The sequence below is a fragment of the Gallus gallus genome, chromosome Z (genome assembly GCF_016699485.2).
Source record: "Gallus gallus isolate bGalGal1 chromosome Z, bGalGal1.mat.broiler.GRCg7b, whole genome shotgun sequence".
Classification (NCBI taxonomy): Eukaryota; Metazoa; Chordata; class Aves; order Galliformes; family Phasianidae; genus Gallus; species Gallus gallus.
The window spans coordinates 64534158-64553797 of NC_052572.1; the positions used below are offsets into that span (position 1 = coordinate 64534158).

Sequence of the window (19640 nt, forward strand, 5' to 3'; positions counted from 1 at the left end):
ATAAAAGCTATTCTGAAGCCTGTATATTATTAGAAATAGCAAAGGGGGATTAAGCATCTATTTATTCTGTGAAAAGAACATAGGAGATATTCTCAGAGGCTAGTATTAGTATTATACTATTTTTATTATAGTCATTTAATACAGTCAGTCCAAAAAAAACCAAATTGCTGTTCTGCAGGAAAAAAATGAGTGTAACTGCAACTATTTACCTTTTACTATGGGCTGGACCCCAGACAGATTCTCTATTATTCTATTTCATGGAAGTTCTATTGAAGTATGGCATATTACACTGTAGTTGATACCTAAGATTCAGTACTGAAGGAATTTTCATATTAATACATCTTCAGGAGTTTCAATGCCCATAAACAGCAAAGTAAACAAAATCTCTGAGGCTTTACTTAGTAAAAGGTAACCTAGGCAACATTTTGCATGTTAATTTTCTATGCTTTTCACAGTTAACCTCTTGCAGAAGCAATTAGGCATGCTCGTTACAAACTGTTCAATTAGCCACTTAATTGCAGCAATGAAAGTCACAATGAAAATTATGTATTAAAGCAGTTGTGTCTCTATGAAAGTAACACTAAGGAAAAGAAGTTTTGGTAAGTTGAAAGGAAAAAAGGAGAGAAAACTAGAGACAGTTTCCAGCTAGCTGCAGAAAAAGAAAAAGAAAAAAAAAAAAGAGGAAGAAAGGAAAAATGTAAAGCCCCAGGAATCACTCAGCCAACTTCTACAGTTCTCAGAATTTCATCAGTTTTTAATCAGTAATTAGCTCTAATGGACTCTATGCGGCATATTCAGTCAGATCCACATAATCAGTAGCTAATGTTGATGTCTTGATTGGATACACAGAGATGTCCAATTGTGTACGAAAAGAACTTAGGTGACCAGAGACATACAGGTGTAGACGTATATTTAACTCCACGTGTGTTAACTCACTGTACATCTACAGGTACAAGACTTCACATAAATAGCCACGTAGCATATTTGTTCAAAACAAAACTGAAAATCCATTGATTTCATAATCACTTTGTTTTTAAATACCAAACACATCAGAATGCCAGGATGTGCCTCTTTCTCTTTTCACAAAACATTTATGCTTGATCGTTCTTTCTGAATAAAAGAACCCCAAAACACTTCAGGAATGCTTTCTGTCAGAGAACTAAATCTGCCAACTGATTTTGAAGAAAACTGTGTTTATGGTATTTTCTTCTGGACTCTCAAAAATTATCTGGAAATGTGACGCATCACACAATTCCCAAAAAGAGCACCAGAGATCACCACCTTCTATCTGAGACCACAAAGACACACAATAAAAACTGTTACACTGCTTCCCTGGTCTGTTCCTTGCCTACAGTAGTTTCTTTTCATCTTTGACTTTTCAATACTCAAACATGTTTTGGTATAAAACATTGAAGCTGGCCTAGGGAATGGACAGGTTTCTGCTGTCTGTTCTAACATGCTTTCACTGCACCTTTACTTCACATCCTGGCTCTTTTTCTCTATTTCTATTTTATAATTAATTATATCCTTGAAAGCTTTCAGAAAAGATGTGTAAAGCATAGTATGCAGGAAAAGTCCCTCTTCTGGTTCCACTCCCCACCCTCCATCCCCCAACAGAAAATTACAAGGACCAAATGGTATGCTGGAAATAACTCAGAAGTCACAGCCAGTATTGTCACTATTCTTTGTGTACAAGGAGACATAGCCTCCTCCTACACAGATGTTTGGCTTTACCTCAGTGGTCTCCTTCTCACCTTGTTTTGGCTAACAACAGACCTTAGCTAGGCTCCATAATCAGTAGTTTTGACAACAACACAGCAGAGTCAGGCCTTACGGCAGAACGAGGTATGCTGGAAAACAACACACAGGAGTTCCAGGACCTTCCTGAAGCAGCCAAGGTTGGAGCAGGCAAAGTTGGTGGGACTTGGAGTGTTCAGAAAATGAAGCCTCTGCCATGCAGCCTCTCTTCTATGATAATACTCTAGATGTTTCTGCATAGATATGGAATGAACAGCAAGCAGTTCTGGACAAAGGGACTGATAATATTCCCACCTCAAAAAGGGGTGACCAAACATTCTGGCCAACGTTGAGGACCTGCTCTACAACAGAGGTGCAAATTAAGAACTGTCCTTCATGAAGATGGAGATGTGCCAGTCATCACTGACCAGTGTGGTCAGATGTCCAGAAGCACAGCAGATTATTTTCACTAGGTCTACCAGCAGAAGTGAGAACTTTTTGAATGGTGTTTAGCATTCTTCTTAGCTTCTCAATTGCAAACTAACTGATAACTGAAATGGGAGCTAGAGACTGTCAGCAAGTGGAAAAGATGGTTACCATTCACATCATTAACATGTCCATCAAGCACAGATTAATTATTCTTAAAATTCTAAGTTTTTTTTATAACTGCTTGATAAACTTCAGTGACTATATATATGAATTTTTCATTACAATCATAGACAAAATCTACTGTTATTTTTATCTACCCACCTATATTTCAGAAGAGGTAAGTGTGAAGCTATATGTAGATAGATATATAGATATCATCAGACCTATTGAAAACTAATATGACAACTCCCTCCCAGACAGTACAGCAACAGCTAAAAACACCCACCATTCAAAATGCTGGACTGCATTATTCGTGATCCTAAAAGAATTCTGACACATTATCAGTCTAAATATAAGTTAGTGAATATTGACTGTGCAAGCAAAAGAAATTTCATTAGTTCTTACAGACACTGAATAGATCTTTTCATTAATGAGAATGTGAGAATATGTAAGAAATACAGTACTCAAGAACATACAAATTGCAAAAAAGTATGGTATTAATTTTAGGAATCTTATAAAACTCAGAAAAAAATAGCAGATGTAGGAGCTGTAAGCAAATAATATCACTAGGCACTGCTACTTTCTGGTCTTCTAACTTTGAAAGGAAAGGACTAAACAAAACACAAAGAAAAAAACAACAGAAACTTATTACCACAGCAAAATTATAATAAAAGCAGAGTCATGCAAAAAACAAGTTCTTGGCTAGCATTGTTTCTGCTCCTCCCAGCTTTCAAAGCCACGTGGTCTGTGGAAAAGGAAGTGCCAAAAATAGCCACAAACAGACGTGTCTGCTAAAGGTAATCCAAATTCTAGCTATTCTTCAATCCTGACTACTTTTGTACACGTGGTATTAGCACCATTCTAGCGGGAATTGCATGTCACCTACCGCAAAAGGTAGGTGAGAGCCAGAGCCTTGTGGGATTACACAGCATTTGCTTTTTCCTGTCTATCTATAAGTGTGAAATAATATCTATTGATGGACAGTGCAAAGTATGCAACACAATATTTGAGATTATTACTCCACTTCAGCAAACAAAAAGGTGCACTTACAACAAAGAAGTGATTCCACTACCAAATAGCTTGCAGTCTTAGCAAGCTAACAATCCAGAGCAGCTACTTGATATGGATAAATGGGAGAGAACAATGAGACTGAGGGAAAGTGCTGATAAGGCTGACAGGCAGACTTAGCTGAACAGCAAGTCTACAAGGTACTTAGTATAAATGGAATTGTGTCCAGGTGAGGTAACAAAAAAAAATATGGTATGCAGAGAAGCAACACAGAAATGTGGTGCACAATTTCATCCATCTTATGGAATTCAGTGGCAAAAATAGATCATTAATTTTACTGAGCCCCATTGCTCATTAACCACAGGTTTTTCACTCTGCTAATGCAGAGCTGATGTGTAAGAGGCTGGAAGAGATATCGCAGCCTCTGTCATACATTGCCCAGGATTCTTAATCACAGCACAAAACCTTATGGGTCTGCAGATGTATCAACTAAAAGAAACGGCATTGAACTGTAGACTAGACTTGGGAACCAAGACAGGCTTCAGCTCAGATGCTAACTGCAATAAATGGAAAGATTTCATTATACATCTCAGATCTATCTCAGAGATCATTCATTCTACCAAGCAGTTTCTTGTTAGGCTTTCAGGAATACCAGATCTATGATGCTATGTTTTGGTTCTAGGAGAAAAACAATGTCGATAACACACTGATGTTTCTAGTTGCTGCTAAGCAGTGATGTACAGAGCCAAGACCATTCACAGTGAAGGGTCCAAGGAGCTGAGAGGGAATAGAATTAGGACAGTTGACTTAAAGCGGCCAAAGAAATATTCCGTATCATATGGCATCATGCAGAAGGAGGGCTTTGAAGAGGTGGGAGTTCATCTCATCCTCTTCTGCTGCTCAGGGGCAAGCTGGGCATTGGTCAGGGGGTGGTGAGCATCACTTGTTTGTGCATCACTTTTTATGTACACTCATACATATATATTTATATATAGTCATAACTATTATCCTTTACTTTTTCTCTGTCTTAGTAAATAGTTTTATCTCAACCCACAAGTTCCACTGTTCTGCAAAGCATGCATGATTTCCTCTAACCTCATCTTCATTGTGGTTCCAGAAGAGGAGATAGGTGAAGGGTCTCATTTAGCAGGATGCCAATATTTTCTAAGATTTAATTAGGGTTCCAGATTGAAATACATTTCCCAGGTGGAACTACATACAGACTCCAAGGTGAAACAACCAGAAACATTCCAAGGCATGTATCCGCTTTGGTCCTGAAGGATGCAATCTTTCCGCATCAGAAATAGCAGCAATATTTCTGATCATTAATAATCTTCACTGTAATCTACTTTCAAGCAACTTATTTTTCCTGCAGTATCTGTCGAGATGAATGCAAGCTGCTTCTACATGTATTTTCTTCACATAATGGTGATACAGAACTTCTACCACATGCTATCAAACACAATGCTGACTTGTCATCATTGTTAGTTTATTAGTATTAGTTAGTATTACTTCTTCTAATACAACTTAACCACCTTGCTTTTGCACTTGACTTTAGATTGTTATGCAAAATCCAGTTTCATGTCCAGATGTTTTTATTACAGGTACTATTATCAAAACTGATATTTTTTAAGCTATCAGAAAACAAAGGTGTTGAATAAACATGAATCTCAACATGTGAAGACACAAACACATTAAATTATGACAGTATCTTTTACATAAGTTGCTTCTCTCATGAGAAAGCCTACAGCACTTTCCACTGGTAGATGTCATTAATCTACCCCATTCATAAAGCAAAAGCACAGGACACCATATGTCACTGTTTCCACCATCCAGCCAAATTCCTACAATCTGGACCAGATTTAAAGGTCTTGTTGCATGACATTGTGAGATAGAGAATAGACCCTTACCCTCAAAAATTACAGGAAAGTCCCAATAGCAGAGTCATGTTGTGTATTTCCTTGTTCTACTATGCAAACCTGACTCTATCAGAAATTCACATAATTCCCCATTTAAAAGCCACTCTCATCCAATGGAAGCATTTATACTATGTTACATTTTGCACTATGTGGGCTAAAGGAATTCATCAATGCATACTCCCTTTTCTACTTTGCTTTATATGTAAAAAAAAAAATCCCTCTGATCCAGTTGCAATAACTGTAACAACTTCATTTGATTTTTCAGTGTTAATACAGTAGGACATGATTCTCGACCACAGTAACTAACTTGTCAGAAGTTTTGATGACAGATCACCTACCTGGAATTAGTTACCTATATAAAAAATAATTTAAATTCCCCAAATTGGAGGAAATTTGTCTGTACTTAAGAAGAGTAACCATAACTAGTTTCTAGTGACTTTCCTAACAAATAAGTCTTTATTTCTAAAAAACGTTTTATCAGTCAGTTTCAATAAAATGACCTGGAATCATATACTGAAGCTGCATTAGCATCTAATATAGTTGAAAACTGCACTCCAACATGTGAGGAGATAACAATCAACCCCAGAGTCTCAGTAGGGTGGAAGGGGAATGTCCATTGCCCAAAAAACAGACAACCAATAATTAAAAAAGTGTAAAATACATTTCTCTCTCTTAAGTGTTTTTTTCTTTTGATAAATACACTCATGGGCTGCAAGCCAGCTTCATGATTCTGCCCAGCTCAAATCCTGAAAGCTTAGGGTCGGCAAACATCAGCAGTCCTTCCTGACCTGGATAAAGAATAAACACAACACCCAGGCTTTGAGCAGAATGATTTTCATACACAGATTAAAATTGAAAAAGTCTCTGCAACATACATAGCACACACACACACCTAATTTTAAAAGGCTTTCACTGACATAACTAAGAAGTTTGGCTGACAGTTTTAAAGATATATATGTTTATTGGTCACAGATTCTCAAGCAAGTAATTGAGTTTCACACATTCTCACAGAAAAGCATCAGAGAACAAGCAGTCTAATATTGATAAGAAATCTAAACTTGCAAGGATTCTGCTCTTCTTTTAACTTCTTTCATTATGATATTAGATTGCCATACATTAGCTAGCTGGAGAATGGCAAACGGGAAATAAGACCATTTATATTAACTGAGAGGAAAAGAAGCAAAGAGAAGATGAACTCCCACTCACTGCATAGAGAAGTGCAAATTTTACCAATAATATAGTCCTCCTTCTTCAGGAATTACCAAATGCGCATATTCAGATTTTTAATGAATGGGTCATATGAGCAGTCCAAGGCTTGAAGGTAGGAATAACTGTGCTCTTCAGGCTACCTTAGTTTGAGAGAGGCATATTTAATCATTTACTGTGCCATGACCCGGCTTGTTTCATGAAGAGTTAACAGCTCATACCGTATCAAAAGCAGTGATCATTACAAAAAGAAGAAATCGCGTACACAAGGTATTTCAGGCTTTTAATTTCACTTTCACTGGTCCTTGTGGCTTCTGAAATCATTTTGTTCTAAGAAATATGCTGCTGAAAATCCCTGTTGTATCCACCCACGTCAGAAGTAATTCCAAGTATGTATTTGATTCTTCTGCCTAAAGCCTCAACAGCAAATACAATCTAACTATCAAATCAAGTCAAGGGATTATAGTCTTAGTAAAGTAAATCCCATTGGATTCACATGCATCAGCTGATGTACAATAGTGTAACACAGATAGAGCTATAGTTACTGTTTCTCATTTCTGCAAAATATTTAAGAGAAAGGTTGGTAAACTATTTCTAAATGAGTCTTGCTTTAGAAAGGATTTTTCTAATAATAGAAACTTAAAGAACACATAACTGAGACAAAGCAGTTAAAATATTATTATGTTGTGAACTTGAATCAAAATCCAGAAGTCTAAAAATCTGTCTGTCCAGTGAAATTTTAGTGCAATGATTGGGAAATAAGATAGATGTCTAAATAATATGCATAACATCAACACACTATTCCAAGTCCTAATCATAACATGAAGGTTGCAAATTACAATGATCTAGATTAGATGTTAAAACATGGGTACAATGAAGAATTAAAATCCTCCTTTAAAGTCAACTATTTAAACTTGAAAATTCTCCCTTTTATATTTCTTAAAAAAAAGGTTACTGCTACAGGTAGTCTGCTACACACTTCTGGGAATTATTATTTCTTTTTCAATTAAGGTACGGTCTTGGGAGAGCATGTCAGAAGGTCACGCTTGTTAGGGGATCTTTAGACTTTGCTCAACACCAACACTATAACTGCAGTAATGCAACTTGTTCTAGAAGACCTAAAACACACCTTAGGAAGTAAGAAACAATCAAGAATCTGTTTGTTAATGTTTTTGTAAGTGAAATTCAGCAGCAATATGAAACTGCATTTTTATTTTTGGAACACTGTAATAAACATATGGCTTCAGAGAAAACAGCGTCGTTCATTCCTCTGTTAGACAGATAAAAAGGAACATGTGTGCATTAGCATTTACATATGCTATCCCCACACAGGGAACGAGTACCTATCTGTAACTTCTGTCTACAGCATGTACTAGAATACATTTTCAAAAACAGGAAGAAGTGGTAATCCCATTAGGGTAGAACCCTATTGTTTTCTTTTCTCAGCAACAACAAAGAGGGACAACAAGGAGTTAACGTAATTCATCAAAACCCAATGTTAAATTTTGGTTTACGTGCCAAAATCTTCAAAACCATACTTGCTTTCATGGAAGTTTTATAAATATTTGCTTGTATGCGTAACATCCTAGTCCAATTTTCTAGTGAAATCTTAGGCCACACCATCAAAATCTGATGTCCGTATTTATAAACATAACTCTATGAAAGAACAGACCTTCAATTTCAATAGCTGTTGTAGCCAATTATGTTTACACATTGTAGAATATCATGACAAATTTGCAATGTAACAGCAATTCTTTTTCCTACGACTTATTTATATAAAATAACTGTAGAAAACAATTGACAGAGAAGAAAAGACTTCTTCACCAGCCCACCATAACAATTATATTTGTAATAGGTTTAGTACATCTTAAACAGCTTTTTATTGTGGTAATGTCTGAATTATCTTCCGTGAATAAGGACAAGAATGGTGACATTGCAGCTGATGTATCTTTTAATTTGTATGTCAGCCAAGTGAGCTTGCCTCGATTCCTGCTATGCCTCTTAGTCTTCAAGGAACACAGTGGCAGTTTTCACCTGCTAAAGTGAATTTCTGCATTTCATCTCCAGCTTTTCATTTATTTAATTACAGACTGTGTATACTTTCAACCTGCTTTATCAGCAATACTAAAAACCTAGCACACGTTTTTGCATGATGCTCGCAGTCTTTTCAAGAACTATTCCAAGTAAGGTTTCAGACTTTTAAAATACTCTGTTCAGGGCCACAGAAGACATGTTAAAGTTCTAGGAAAACATATAGCTAGAAAAAGAAAACTGCCAAAAAGCCTTTTGGAATTTTGGAATCTATTAGTTGGCCTGAACTTTTTACAGAATCTGAAGGAAACATTTACAAAATTGTTCAGATTTTTTTAAGACGATAAGAGTAAAGGTCAAATAGGAAGGTTCCAAAGAGCCGAATGTATCATTCTTCAGGCCATCTGTGAATGGATAGTTGACTGTCACACCAAGTTAAAACTGGCAGTATGTGTATCAGTCAACAAAAATCTCTGAACAAAACATATTTCAGCTCCCAGACCATTTATGACTGGGCCACAAATCAAGCAACTCAGGGGAAATAAAACAAACAAACAAAAACACACACACACAAAACAAACAACAAAAGCCACCAAAAAATCCTCCCAAAACTTATCTTACCAGTCTCACTGAGATCATATAATATTACTTGGTGCCCCAAATATAAGGAGGATAATTGGTAATCTAATCAACCTGCACTCTCTACAAACTCAGATCTAATAGTCCAATTCTCCACTTGCAAAGTCAACACTCTAGGGTTTCTTTTTCCTTCCTTGTAAGTGGTCAAAGTTCTATTCCAACTTCCTTCCTCTTTAGCTTAGGAAAGCAGCGTGAGAAAATGCATGTTCAACACAGCCCATTCAATTAATCAAAGTAGTATCCATTTTCAGGGTTCGGGAATAGGCACTGTCCTATTCCCCTTTCTCAGATAAAGAAAATGTTTTTATCCCAGTGCCAGTTTGCCTGCATATATCTGTGAAACAAAGCTTTCCCTGCAGCTGCTCCAAGATTAGTGCAATAGGTCAGGAACCACATGGTTAATGGTGTTGTAACTCAGGAACTCTCCACTGCATTTACTTTTTTTCCCTGAGTAGCCAGCTTATTTAATAAGCTTGAATAAGAAAATAATTTAGGAGATGGAAACCCACACAAAGAATTGGTTTCCAAATTTCTGGTAAAGTGAGAAAAATCATTGTTTTCCTCTGACTTTTGACTTGCAAAAGCAGGGATCACCTGAGACAAAACTAAACTTAATCTTGAAGCCATTACTTCTATTCAAAGTTATTGTTCTATCAAAACTGAAAGGAAAGATTCAACTTCATTTGAATGTTTAGCCAGTTATCTAAAATTGCTAAGCAACAATTTTGTTAAATTCGAAGGGCTCTTAATTCAGGAGCAAAAATAGAAATCTATTCAAATTCACTACAGAGTAGGTGAATATCATTTAGGGTTATCAAACTAGAAGGTAGATTCCAAACAAATTAGTTTTAATCTCTATTTTCATTTCCCTACTGATTTCCCAGTAAAATATCCTCCAGCAGGAGAAAACATACACAAATTCATTACAAAAGCAGCTTGGTGAACATGTGTTGAAGACGCAGCCTACAACAGATGATAGTTTGCCTCTCTATGGTAACAACGACATCATCCCTCTCTGCCCCACAGAAGCCAGCCCAGCAGATCTTGTTGCAACACCAACACCAGCTATGTTCAACACTGCAAAGGACATCTGGTCAATTCCTGACAACTCTCCAGCCACAAAGAAAGAAAGCTGGCTGGTCTATTAATGCTTAATTGTCACACAACCCTTTCTGATGAAGAACAGTGTCAGACGTAGAGCAAGCCAATGAGGATTTCCTAGCCAGCTCCACCTGTAGCTCTTCAATCAAAATGTGGAGCACAAGGAAGCTATGCAGTATTCAGGTCTCAGAGCTTCTCCAACCTTCCTAAGTCTGCATGAATTGGTCTGGAAATCTCTTTATAACATGTTCCAAAGACGTAACAAACATACTCACTTTTCCAGTTCCTGGCCAAATCTGAAAATAAAAACAAACAAACAAAAAAACCCTTCCCTGTCTTGCAGAAAAGATCAAGGGAGGATACCAACTCCCACATAAACCCTTTTCTTTTGTGGAGCTGAACACTGCAGATCACTAACACAAAGTAGGGACTGGAAAGGTACACAACTCAAACAGGATTGCAAACCGCACCTGTAACCATGTTGTCACTGATTTGCTGATATCCTGTAACCATGACAGGAGGCTAGATGCCTGCAAATTAAATGTTGCAGCTCCAGGTACAAACCTACCACCTAAAGCATTACAGCTAAAATTAAAGTCTGCTTCCAACTGCTTAGAAACAGTCTCCACAATATCTGTCATGCAGTTGTTCCCATCTACACTTCAGTAGCCTCACTTGGTTAAATGACAGAACTCCAAAATAAAAGATTATCTGTATTTCAAATAAAGATTGGATATCGCCATCATGATTTTTTTTTTTTTCAGGCCAGAATTCCTAAGAAATTTCCACAAAGCTTTTCCAGTAAATAAAATGAAATGGTATATATATATATCCCAGAAAATTACTCAGTGCAAAAGTACTGCAACTAGTACTAACATCAACATTTATGCCAACATACTGAAAATCAACTAGAAAAAGACACAAATTCTCTGGAGTACATACAATTACTCCCAAGTCACATTATACAGTTAAAGTGCCAAGTACCCTAAACAGGCAAGGGTATGGAAGCTACAGTGAGTCCCTCTTCTCAAAATCATACATATAACTACAGACACACGAACACACAAACATGCACATAGGATCTCTCTTGTATCATTTGGTACAAAATATCATTCCATTACCCCAGTTAGTACTTATGCCAAAACAACCAAAACAAAAATACTGTGACAGTGGAGACTGGCTAATAGTCTGAATGCCTGCAGAACACCACCACTGGTCAATACCTAAAACAATCTAAGCAGCTCTCACTAAAAAATTTTGCTGAGCTTTCTCACGACACTTTTAGCTTTTCTAAATAAGCAATCCGTCATAATCAATGTATGCTTGATTTTTTAGAAGGGAAATGCCTCTATATAACCCACAGCGTAATTTGGGTCTCTATGGAACATGAATTACTACTTTTAGCTGATTGCTATCTGTCCAATAAAGAGACTAATTAAAGCAGGATTAACGTGTCAAACTCAAGAGTCCAAAGGACTCATCTGACACAAGTTTAGTACATAATCAGCTTTCAATAGATACATCATTCTGGAAACCACAACTGCAATTTACAAAAGTCTGTTCCTGTTCATTACTGCTGCTACTATTAAGATACATTACTGCAGGATCTGCAATGTAGATTGCCCCTACCCAGGTGCAGGATATTGCACCTGGCCTTGCTGAACTTCATAAGGTTGGCGTGGGCTCACCTCTCAAGCCCATCCAGGTCCCTCTGGATAGCATTTCTTCCCTCTGCTATGTCAACTGTACCACTCAGCTTGGTGTGGACTGCAAACCTGCTGAGGGTGCACTCGATCCTCCTGTCCATGTCATCTACAAAGATGTTAAATAACACCGGTCACAGAAACAATCCCTGAGGAATGCCGCCCGTCACAGGTCACCTAGCTCAAATCCCCTGCAATGAACAGGGACACCACAGCTACACCACGTTGCCCAGGGCTTGATCCAGCCTCTCCTTGAATGTCTCAAGGGACAGGGCATCCAGCACATCTCTGGGCAACCTGTTCCAAGGTCTCACCACCCTCACTGTAAGACTTTGTCCTTATATCTAACCTAAACCTTCACTCTTAAAAGCTGAAACATCTTCCCTTTATCCTGTCACATCAAACCTTGCTAAGGAGTCTGTCCCTTTATTTCCTGTAACTCCCCTTTAGATACTGAAAGGCTGCTCTAAAGTCACCTTGGAGCCTTCTCTCCTCCAGGGTGAACAGCCCTAGCTCTTTCAGCCTGCCCTCATAGAAGTGTTTCATTCCTTGATGGCCTTCAACATTTTTGTGATTTGAAGGATGACTGTTTGAGTGATATTTAGAATATTCTTTGACAAGGTAGAAGTAGCAGAACACAGAGGTTTTAGGAAAGTATTCTCTATCCTGAATCACACTCAGATAAACAAGTCAAAACTGATTTACCATCAGAGATATGTCCAGGTAACTAACTGAAAGGGACAGTACATAAGCAATTCATTTTTGAGAAGATGCTTTCAAACTTCCAGCTTTTACTTTAATTAGTCTTTTAAATCATTAAAATTATACAGAGTAAAACCAACTTATCTCCTCACTAGCAGGGGGCTTATTTTCCTGCATGCAAATCATGTTTGTCAGAGATACTCCCCCAATGACTTTTTTTTCCTACTTTTCTCACTTTCTCTCCTCCTCCTTTCGTATCTATTTAAAAAAAAACAAATGCTTATACTGAAGAAGCCAGGCCCTCCTGCCAACCACAAGCTTCCATCCCACTCCTATCCCCTCTTGTAACACATCACCTTGTTCTCGTGAAAAATGGTATATCCTTTACAGTGCAGATTAGTATGCTGTAGGAGGAGAAAGGCAGCTTTGCAGCGTGCAGCATGCTGGAAACACCAAAGTACCCAACTTGAAATGAGATGACTGAATTGCTGAAATAAGCTGCTATACTCATGATGAAATAATATGTGAATGTTTGCTTGGGATGAAGTATTTGCTTCTTGTCAAATGTTTGTTTTCTTTGTCAGGAGATTATGGGTTTCTAATTTAATTTGAGAAAGAAATACACTTCTCAAAATATATAGAGCATACAAGATTAATTTAGATTTTGAATCTAGGTTTTGTCAATGCAATCTCTCTGAAGCCCATGGTCAGTAGAACTGTTACAAAATAAAATGATCAACTTAGCACTAACTGTTTTTTTTAAAACTGTGTTAGATATTCTTGGTAAAGTAGAAATTTGTTTGCTACTCCACTGGTTAGTCTTTGTTTTATTGATAATTTACCAAGTGCAAATCACATCTGACCAGTTTGCTGGCCTATGATGAAGTGACAACATGGACAAGGAAGGACAAACTGATGTCAAACTGGCCTTCTGTAAGGTCTCCAACATGATCCCACACAACATCCTTGTCTCCAAATTGGAGAGATGTATTCCATGTATGGACTTTTTGGCGCATAAAGAATTCGTGGGACAGCTGCATCCAGAGATCTTTAGTCAACAGCTCAGCATTTATGTAATCAGTGACAAGCAGTGCTTCCCAGGGGACTGTTCTGGGTCCAGTATAGTTTAAGATCCACATCAATGACACAGACTGTGCAATCAAGCTAGTTTGCAGTTGACACCAAGCTGAGTGGTGTAGTTGATGCTTCAGAAGGAAGGGATGCTGCCCAGAGGGATCTAGACAGACTTATGAGGTGGGCCTGCATGTGAGTTGGGGGATTTCAAAATATCAGTACACACAGTCAGATGAATGGATTGGGAGGAGCCCTGCAGAAGAAGACTTGGAGGATGAAAAGCTCATGAGCCAGAAATGTGCAATTACAGCCCAGAAAGCCAGCCCAAGGGCTGCATCAGAAGAATGAAGACCAGCACGGCACGGGAAGTGATCCTCCCCCTCCTGTCCAATCTTATGAGACTCCATTTGGAGTGCTGCATCCGAGTACAGGATTTCAACACAAGGACATGGACTTTCATAGAATAGAATAGAATGGCCTGGGTTGGAAAGAACCACAATGATCACCCAGTTTCAACCCCCCTGCTATGTGCAGGGTCACCAACCACCAGAGCAGGCTGCCCAGAGCCACATCCAGCCTGACCTTGAATGCCTCCAGGGATGGGGCATCCACAACCTCCTTGGGCAACCTGTTCCAGTGTGTCAGCACCCTCTGTGTGAAAAACTTCCTCCTATTAACTAACCTAAACCTCCCCTGTCTCAGTTTAAGACCACTCCCCCTTGTCCTATCACTATCCAACCTCGTAAACAGCCATTCCCCCTCCTGTTTATATGCTCCCTTCAAGTACTGGAAGGCTGAACTGAGGTCTCCCCAGAGCCTTCTCTTCTCCAAGCTAAACAAGCACAGTTCCCTCAACCTTTCCTCATAGGAGAGGTGCTCCAGCCCCCTGATCATCTTAATGGCCCTTTTCTGGACCTGCTCTAAGAGTACCATGTCCTTCCTGTGCTGGGGACCTCAGGCCTGGACACAGTACTCCACATGGGGCCTCACAAGAACTGAGTAGAAGGGGACAATCACCGCCCTCTCCCTGCTGGACACCCCTTCTTTAATGCAGCCCAGAACACAGTTGGCTTTCCGGGCTGCAAGCGCACACTGCTGGCTCACATCCAGCTTCTGATCCACCAGGGCCTCCAAGTCCTTCTCTGCATGGCTGCTCTCCAGGAGATCTTACCCCAGTTTGTATAAATACCTGGGATTGCCCTGACCCAAGTGCAGCACCCTGTACTTGGCCTTATTAAACCTCATTAGGTTTTCATGGGCCCACTTATCCAGCCTGTCCAGGTCCCTCTGGATGGCTTCCCTTCCTGTCCACGGGAGGCCACAATGATGATTAGAGGGCCGGAACAGTTCTTCTACGAGCACAGGCAGACAGAGTTGGGGTTTTGCCTAGAAGGCACTGGAGGGAACTTACTGCAGCCTTTCAACAGGGCTTAAAAGGCTAATTGGAAGATGAGAAAACATTTTTGACAAGGGCATGTAGTGATGGGGAAACGGGTAACTGTTTTAAACTGAAAGACAGGATATTTAAATTAGATATAAGGAAGAAATTCTTCACTATGAAGGTGGTGAGGTACTGGAACAGGTTGCTGAGAGAAGCTGTAGATGCCCCGTCCCAGGCATTAATGCCAAGTTGGACAGGGCCCTGGGCAGCCTGATCTGGTGGGAGATGTCATTGCACATGGCACGGGGGTTGGAACTGGATGCTCTTCATGGTCCCTTCCAAACCAAGCCATTCTATAATTCTCCCAACAGAACACAACATTATTTTGCTAATTTGGCTTTATCCATACGGTTATTCAAGATTTTAAGCAAAATTCCAGTCTCTCCTAGCCCCACTTTCATGGTTTATGAATAGTAACAAGTACGACGACCTGCATACCAAGCAAACAATTTCAGTAAATGAATGATAAAAAGATGTTTTTTTCTTTAAAAATCGGCGCAAGATAATCTTACTTATCTTGAGGTTGTGTTCTGATTCTGCACAGAACAGAGAAAAATAATAGTTAAGGAGAAAAAGAAGTAACATGTTTGAAAGGACTGAGCAAAGATGAACCAAAAGTCAAGAACCACTTTTCTAGAGGTACGAACAGGAGAAAAGAAACAGTTCAAGCAGCAAATGCCACTGAGCAGTCAGTCATATGTTCTTGATGGCTCATAGTTTATCTGCCATTTCAAGAAGCATGTAGCTGAAGAGAAGTCCCCAAAAGCAATCAGACGGAGTCTGAGGAAATGGAAATTCATTATAAATAAAGAATACATGTCCCTACATCAACAATTTGAGTTTATACAATTTCATATCTAGTCAGGAAAACCAGGTATGTTACATTGTTCTGTGGAAAGATGTTTGTGTAATGAGAATTCTCTCCCCTTGCCAAAGAATGAGCTTTACTCCAATGAAAGAAAGTTGTAAGACTTAAAGAAGACTTGGTGTATCCCTAAACAGTTAAAACTGGAAGGCAGAAAATTGAGATGAGCTACAGGATCTAACCCGGGCAAAACAAAATAAAGCAAAACAAAGGCAGTAGTAGACTATTAGGAAGCAGAGATAATAGAAGTTACAGAGATGATTCTTACCTCCTAATATTCTCTCACCTGCTCCAGCTGTTTTCTGCTCCTGGAGATGCTTAAGTTTGCCCTTCTAGTAGCTGCCAGTGACTCTCACTTGCATACAGCTACCCAGTTTTTAAATCAGCATAAATCTCTTTAAGTCACAATGCCCACAAGATCCAGACTCTTTGAACCTCTTACCTCTGGCATTGGAAAAGGCAACAAATGCCTATTTAACTGTTCTGATGGCATCCGTATTTTTACACAACTTTCTCAGCAACCCTTCAAATCAACTCTTATCTGAACGTGTAAAGGTTGAACTGTTTTTCCCCACATGCATTCACGTATTATTTACCAACACTGAATTTCATCTGATGTTTTATTTATGTTCAGTGGTGGACAATACTAAATGGCATACTTCACAATATCTGCACCAAGGAGACAAAGGACTAATTGAAAAAAGCAAAAAAACAAAGATGAACCTCGTTCACTACCTAGACCCAATTCACTGAAGGGTAAGAGACAGGAGTCCAAAGGGGATAAGAAAGATGTCATTAGAAAACCCCATACAATTCTGATAAAGCATGTAAGGGGAAGAAATAAAATTATTTGAATTACTCTAATTTGAACTATACAACTCTTCAACTATAATACCACCTTTAACCTATGTAAGATAAATGAAATGGTAATGTTTCAAACACTACACTACTAATTGCATCAGCACGTTGAAGTTACAAAGTGGGTGATTCAGCTGAGCTGTGGTCTGTTACCTGAAATTCACATATTAAGTGCAGATGGAGAGCCATGTCTCTTGACTTCCCAAACTATGCCATTTTCTTTGCAGTTTTGATGCAGAGGCTTCTTTTTTTTAATATAGAAAATAGCCTTTTATAGCCAGCAAAGTAGCCTTTTATGCAGAATTATCTTAAAAAGCAATACAAAAGTGTACTTATAAGAATATTAGAGATGTACCTTTTTTTTTCTTTGAAATTTTGTGCTTTGTGCTTTGAAATTTCCTCACACAATGCAATAACGTTAGATGTTATTTTCTCTAACATTTATCTGATAAGTATTAAGAACCTGTGCTTTAAAAATATAAAAGCTGTGATTTTAAATTGCATTGGTCCTAGTGGATAAAAAACAGTTTTTTTTCTTTTTATTTTATTCTGTGAACAATTCGTAAATATATTGGAGTTAATTCATGAAGTAAAATATGCCATTTCTTGGAAATGTCTGTTTTCAAAGGCAAACAATATTCTTCACTTCAAAAAACTTTACTAAATACCTGCTGTGTGAGGTTCATAAGGGCTCTAAAACTGAATATAACTTTTGTGATCATCTAAAAATCAAAGGAAGTACAGAAAATTAATAGGAATACACAACCCTCATTGTCCAGAAGTTACTGTCGCATGGCCTACTCACGCAAAGAAAACAACCACAGCTGTAGACAAAGGATAAAAGGTGATAGATATAGTGTTAAACAATGTTGAACAATGTAAATAGAATTCTCATTTAAGTAAGCCAGAAAAGAGATTATTGGTTTATACAGTGGTCATCCAAAATCTTGCTGAACAATTTGGTAATACAGTTTACAAAACAAAGGCACAAAGCTGACAACCATTTCTGGAAGGTATATGGTACAGCACGGGGTCCTCATTTATTTAAAAGCCATGCTTATTCTAAAAGGTATTACTCAATACATTCCAATTCTTTCCTTCTTTCATGTAGACACGATGAAGGTTACTGACAACTCCCCAAAACAGAGTAGTATACGAACAGTCTGAGAGATAATTTTACTATTTGGTGACATAAATTTTTCAGACAACTTTTCAGACTGCCACAGTACAAAAGCTAACAGTGTGGATGCACCTGAACATTCTCTCTTATATTCTTCTTTTTGGCCATGTTTATGGGTCAATTTCCTGGTGATCTCTTGATTTGCCATAAATATACACTATCCATTAAATTTGAAAGTGCTTTGTTATGCAGAAGATTGTAATACTTAAGGATTTCAGCCTCAGCTTTTTTCCAAGTGGGAAATTGTTGAATGGATTTTCTTCTCTCTCTCTCTCTCTCTCTCTCTCTCTTTTTTTTATCTTATCAATTGTTTCAAGTTGTTTTTTATATTAACTGAACTATGTATTTGAGTCAACTAAATCACATAATCACAATTCCAGCATTTTACACTGCTTTTGTGGGATAAAACAAGTGTTTGAATTTCTCCTGTAAATTGTTACAGGGTTAAATAACATTTTTATTAATTTCTTCAGTGTTGTAATTTTTTGCCTTTTGTACACTTCATGATTTCAAAAAGTTTTAAGAGAAACCTTTAAATTAAAGGATTTACATTACAAGTATTTCATATTGGTCTCAAATGGAAGCCAAACCTCCAGCCAATATAAGACACCAAGCAGATTACAGCAACAAATCAGAGGCTATTTAGGATTCAGGTGAATTCCTAAGAAATATTTATCTTCTGAGCCCTAAGTATCTTAACGTTTGGTACAGTAAATTTTTCTCACCTGGCGGACTCCCATGCCCTGCTGCAGCTGTAGCAATAGCAAAAGCTGATGCAGGAGAAACAGCACAGTGACTGTTGTCAGCAGTTTGCACTGTAAAGAAAATAGACAAAGATCATGCCTTTAATTTTTTCAGGTAAGTGATAGTAATATTTGAAATCTTTACCAATATTCATACACTGCAAACATTTTCTATTTTCATCATCATTAGATTTTATATTGATTTGATCTTGAAGGTCTTTTCCGACATGAGCAATTCTATGATTTTATGATTCTATATTAAAGGAAATAAAAATATCACCATAATTTCTGCAATTTGAATATTAGTTCTAGGCCTGCACAACTGATGTTGCTATGGGAAAAAATTCTTAAGACATTGCTAAGGATGAGGAATAAACATGAACTAAACAGAACGACAAAAGTTACAGAGTTAACTAAAACAAACAAACAAAAAAACCCAATAAACATATTAAAGGACAAAGCATATTAACAAATCAGATGAGATTTACAGATTTTCCCAGCTCATCACTTGAATACAGTTTTGAAAATTTGTCATATTTTCTCTTTGAGAAAGGGAGTTCTGTCGATGTTGATTCTATTAGTACTCGAATAATATACTACTGCTCACCACAGTTTCCAACTCCAGAGTCTTGCCACCCAACTGTAACTATGGCCAATTTTGGTTTAGTACTGAAGTGTATTTATTACACTTAATTACAAAGTGTATTTATTACACCAATTTATTAACAGTTGGGAAGGCTCTGTTCTGCTTTTTTTTTTTTTTTTTTTTTTTTTAATCCCAAGTATCAAACAACTGCCTTGAGATCTGGTTTTTATGAGAAGATAGCATTTTAAGTGGATGGAGC

The 19640-nt window shown here is 37.8% G+C and overlaps 1 protein-coding gene across 6 annotated transcripts in view; it reads right to left on the minus strand.

Moving 5' to 3' along the window:
- Window positions 1-19640, minus strand: part of RASGRF2 (Ras protein specific guanine nucleotide releasing factor 2) — a 127177-nt gene that overhangs the window by 33269 nt on the left and 74268 nt on the right. For all 6 annotated transcript variants that reach the window (XR_005843209.2, XM_003643077.6, XM_004949460.5 and 3 more), the window contains one exon: window positions 18778-18867. Coding sequence is in view for 5 of the 6 variants with exons in the window: in XM_003643077.6 (XP_003643125.1) it covers window positions 18778-18867 (90 nt within the window). In the remaining variant the exon portion in view is untranslated. The remainder of the gene's footprint in view (window positions 1-18777; window positions 18868-19640) is intronic.